The 4,828-nt window shown below is 32.0% G+C and overlaps 1 protein-coding gene across 1 annotated transcript; it reads left to right on the top strand.

Moving 5' to 3' along the window:
- Window positions 1-441: 441 nt before the first annotated feature.
- On the top strand, window positions 442-2,434 carry LOC140437177 (luciferin 4-monooxygenase). Its single transcript, XM_072526526.1, has one exon. It carries the CDS (start codon window positions 721-723, stop codon window positions 2,356-2,358), a length of 1,638 nt encoding a protein of 545 aa, XP_072382627.1. The 5' UTR covers window positions 442-720; the 3' UTR covers window positions 2,359-2,434.
- The last annotated feature ends 2,394 nt before the right edge of the window (window positions 2,435-4,828 follow it).

Raw genomic sequence — 4,828 nt, 5'->3', positions numbered from 1 at the left:
ATGCAAGATGGATTGCATGGCCTAGATGTAAAGCTGCTAAGACTATTTTATGTGCCCACCTGTAAAACATTTTGTTAAGATTTCATAGTTTATTTTATTTTACCATGTTTAAAGCAGTTTTGACCGGTATTTTCTATTTTTGGTTTTAATTTATTTACAACTATGGTAAGAACTTAAAACAAATTTCGAAAAAAAGCCAAAATTTCGAATTGATTATTTGACAATAAAAAAAATTTTGAAGAAAATATTATACTCCCCTGTATTAGAAATGTCCATTTATATTTGTTTTCGTAATTTATTGTAATTATATTTATATTTGTTATCTAACAATGACGTCATTAAAAGTATATTATAATTTTATGTGAAAAAAATCTAAAAACATCTTATTGACAAATGACTTTATACCAAATTGACAGCTGTCAGTTAAGCATGCTGTGATGTGATATGTTGATCAATATCGTATGATCGCACCAAAACAAAATTCGCCCAATATCATTGGGTGTTAAAACCAAAAACTTGATACATCATTATCATTTTTATTTCACTTAAACTTTGAGCTTTTCTATAGAATGTTCAAGGATTCATTTCTACGCGTTATCAAATTATAACATGAGCATTATTTCAAACAAAGTGTGTTATTACTCATCTACTCTAGTCTAAAGTGTTATCCAGTAGTAAAGTATTGATTTTTACAGTATTATTTTATACTTAAAGTGAAAAATGGCTCCAGAGAGTTTAAAAAATATAGTGGTTGGACCTGAATTAGAAAGAATAATAGATACATCCCTTGGAGAATTATTACTATTAGTTCTAAAAACTTTTGAAGATAATGTGATTCAAGTTGATGGAGAAACGGGGGAAGAATTACCAGCAAGTTTGTTGTTAAAAAGAAGTATTAGATTGTCAAAATGGTTAACAAACCAAGGTATTAAAGTAGGTGATAACATTTCAATAAATAGTGAAAATCGATTAGAATTTTGTACAGTTCCAGTTGGCACTCTATTTTCTGGAGCTACATTTGCTCCTCTTAATCCAGATTATACTCCACTTGAACTTAAACATGTACTTAGTCTCTCAAAACCAAAATTCATATTTTGCTCCAGTAAAACTATTGATAAAATGGTATCAATCTTGCCTGAGCATCCATACATTCAAAAATTAATATTATTTGGTAATGAAGATTGTAAATATCAAAATGTTACTAGATATGCTGATATTGTAAGAGGAGTTGAATCAGAAGAATTAGATGATGATTTTCACAGTGTTTCATTGGATCCAGTAGAAACTGTGGCAACTATTTTGTGTTCTTCTGGTACAACTGGTTTACCTAAAGGTGTCATGTGTACACATGACAATATGACAGCTTATGTAGATATATCTCGTTCGATAATGGGTGATATGGTAGAAAATGATGACCCAAGTGATGCTATGATGGGTTTTATTCCATTTTTTCATTCCTTTGGATTTATGCTAATGTTTCTGAACATATTAAGGGGTAAACGTATGGTGGTTTTAGGAAGATTTAAGCCAAAGATATTCCTAGAGTCCATAGTTAAATATAAAGTAGCTAGGATGATTGTACCACCACCTGTGTTATTATTTTTATTAAAAAGTCCTATGGTACAGAATTATGACCTATCTAGCATAAAAGAAATGCGTAGTGGAGCTGCTCCTATGGGTAAAGATATGGAAAAAGAACTAAAAGAAAGATTTAATGTAAGACATGTCTCTCAAGCTTACGGAATGACAGAAACAACCTTAGGAGTACTTGTTTCTCCACATGGAAAAGGCAAAATTGGATCATGTGGAAAGATAGTACCAGGAATGATGGCTAAAGTAATAGATGATAATGGAAACCCTCTACCTGCTTATGGAGAAGGTGAAGTGTGCTTTAAAGGTCCTTTGATAATGAAAGGGTATGTAGGAGATCCAAAATCTACCCATAGCACCATAGATAAAGATGGGTGGTTGCATACAGGTGATGTAGCATATTATGATAGTGATGGTTATTTCTTCATAGTTGATAGGATAAAAGAACTTATTAAATACAAAGCCTTCCAAGTTGCACCCGCAGAATTAGAGGCTTTATTGTTAACAAATCCTGCTATTCAGGATGCTGCAGTGATTGGTTTACCAAATGAAGAAGCTGGAGAGTTACCTATGGCTTTCATTGTGAAGAAACTAGGTAAAAATATAACAGAAAGAGAAGTTGAAAAGTTCATAGAAGATAATGTGTCACCCCAAAAGAGGTTACGAGGAGGGGTTATCTTCTTAAATGAAATTCCAAGAAATCCAACAGGAAAAATTCTTAGAAGAGTTTTGAAAGAAAGAGCTGTGAAATATAAATCAAAACTGTAAATGTTTTTATTATGTAGTATGTAGATTTTATATGCCAAATATGTGATGAATAATAAATGTTTGAAAGTTTGTGTCAGATATTTGTTTAATTTATGCTGCAATTTATATCCATTAAACTTGATGGGGTAGAGAACTTGAAACATATTTTAGGTGCCAACATAATATGTGTGTGAGATCATGTTATTTACCATTATTTGATAAATATGATAATACAATAATATCATCTTGTGGGACACTTAGAATTTTTATTTATATGTTCAAGAATAAGATTATCTTGAATATGTAGATGAGATTTAAATATTAAACATCAACCAAGGTCAAGTACCCTATTATTATTCACAATGTACTGAGATTATGATAGATTGAAATAATTTCTCTGATTGTAAAGTTCTTTGTACTCTGGGTGCAATACCAAGAGTTTTTTATTATCTTTTAATATACATTATGTTAAAATATAGCATCAAACTTATTTTTTTAAAATACTTAATTAACTAGAAGCAATTACCAAATCAGGTAAAAATCAGGGTTGTTTTTAATCAAGCGATTTTTTTTAATTTTCTTTATTAATATAATAACACATATTATTTGTTCACTCACAAAAAAGGCAGTTAATAAGATTCGCGTGACCAAGATGGCTATGGAGCGCCAGATGTTAGGTGTCTCTCTAAGAGAACAAATCCCAAACAAGGAAATACATCGTAGAACAAAAACAACAGATGCTATCAAAAAAATCGCATTGTTAAAATGGAATTGGGTAGGAAACGTCGCCATGGAAACTGAGGCAAGAAGCAATACAGCAGATACTCACCAACTAGATGGACTGATGACCAGAAGCATGTTAGAAATAACTGAATGCAAGCCGCACAAGACAAAGACAGATGGAAAGAGCTGAGGGAGACCTATGTCCAGCAGTGGACGAATACAGGTTGATGATGATTATTATTTATTTATTAATAATGGGAACACAACAAAAATTGGAAAACTTAAACATTTTACATACAAGAGTTAATAAATTTCTCAAACTGTTTCAATCTCTTAATAATCCTATAATCTAATTCATCAAACTCATAACTAATCAGTCCCGTCGTGATTGATGGAATTGAGGTCTTTAAAAATTGAAACCAACTTAGTAGCTTTGACATTGCCTAGCCAACTACATAGTTTGGAATGGACTAAACCATAGGATGAGAAGTCTTTCGATGTTGGCTGACGATGCAATATATGTGTGAAGCTGTTGAGCCAGTTCCAATGCTGAAGTATTTATATTTCTAATAGAACCTCAGCATGCCAATGGTATTACATTCTCAATTAGATATTTAGAAAACATGTATGGTTTAAAGGGTACACGCTTCGCCTGGTAATTTATAATAATGAGCGATGCTTCCGGATGATAAGTTTCTACATATTACATGCCACTTTCTATTTGCTCTTGACTAAGTTTATTTCCACTAAAGCGATGATCAAGCAAATTTACCAAAAAATGAGCTGGGGTCAAAGCCATTTCCATGTGCTCCTTGACTTTATTTGTATCACTTACTGAAAACTCGCCATTTGTATGTCTCTTTCAGTCTCGAATGCTTCCAGAAGTTCTAGCAATATCTCTGTAGCCTCTTCTATAGCGCAAGTATTTTTTTGGACTTTTTCCAAAGCAACTGCAATATATTTTATCTTTTTTTAATAGTCTTTGGCATTTGTCTTTAAATTTGTATCATTTACAAGCTTTATTATAACTTTATCAATACTTATTCTATTGTTTGAGAAATTGTCAAATAATATTGGCCAGTTTTTCAAGTAACTGCCTAAGCAGTCGATAAAGTATTCCAACGAACATCCTGAGGCAATACAAGAGCAGAACCACCAGCTTCTCGGAATTTTGTGCTAGCAAAATGTACATTTCTGAAATATTTACGATTTTTTTTTTATATTACTCTTTATTCCTGGCACTTCTATATCATTGGCAAGTAAGTTCAATATATGGGCTGAACAACAAGTTATTATATCTTTCCTGTCTAATTCCTCAAACAGATCTCTTTTCATTTTGGTCACATTTGCTGCGTTGTCTGTGACTATACTAGTTACCTTATAATCACATTCCTTAATTGAATTTTTAAGTAGCTCTCATAGGTTCATTATGAACGTTGCTCCAGTCGTCAAGCACTAAACAAACCTTCTTGTTGTAAATTTTCTTTAATTGTTGTTTGTACTGAATTATACACCTTATCAAGCAAGTCAGTTGAAACAGAATTCCTATTTGGTGGCTTATATCCAGAACGTAATGCATTTTATCATTGTTTTAAATTCAGGAGGGATGTTCAACTGCACGAAATGATGTGTCTGTTGCATATAAACACCGGGCTATTTGGAGATCCAACTTATTCTTTTCTGATTGGCTGATTCGAATAACAAAGCTTGAAGATATTAGTGGTCTGTGCTTGAAATTCTGTTGTTAGAAGTAGATAGTTTTGGAGTC

Source organism: Diabrotica undecimpunctata, chromosome 3 (assembly GCF_040954645.1).
Source record: "Diabrotica undecimpunctata isolate CICGRU chromosome 3, icDiaUnde3, whole genome shotgun sequence".
NCBI lineage: Eukaryota > Metazoa > Arthropoda > Insecta > Coleoptera > Chrysomelidae > Diabrotica > Diabrotica undecimpunctata.
This window is presented reverse-complemented; position numbering and strand designations above follow the sequence as displayed.

Excerpts from the sequence above, each read along its gene's own strand:
- LOC140437177 (XM_072526526.1), top strand. The coding sequence starts at position 721 with ATGGCTCCAGAGAGTTTAAAAAATATAGTGGTTGGACCTGAATTAGAA.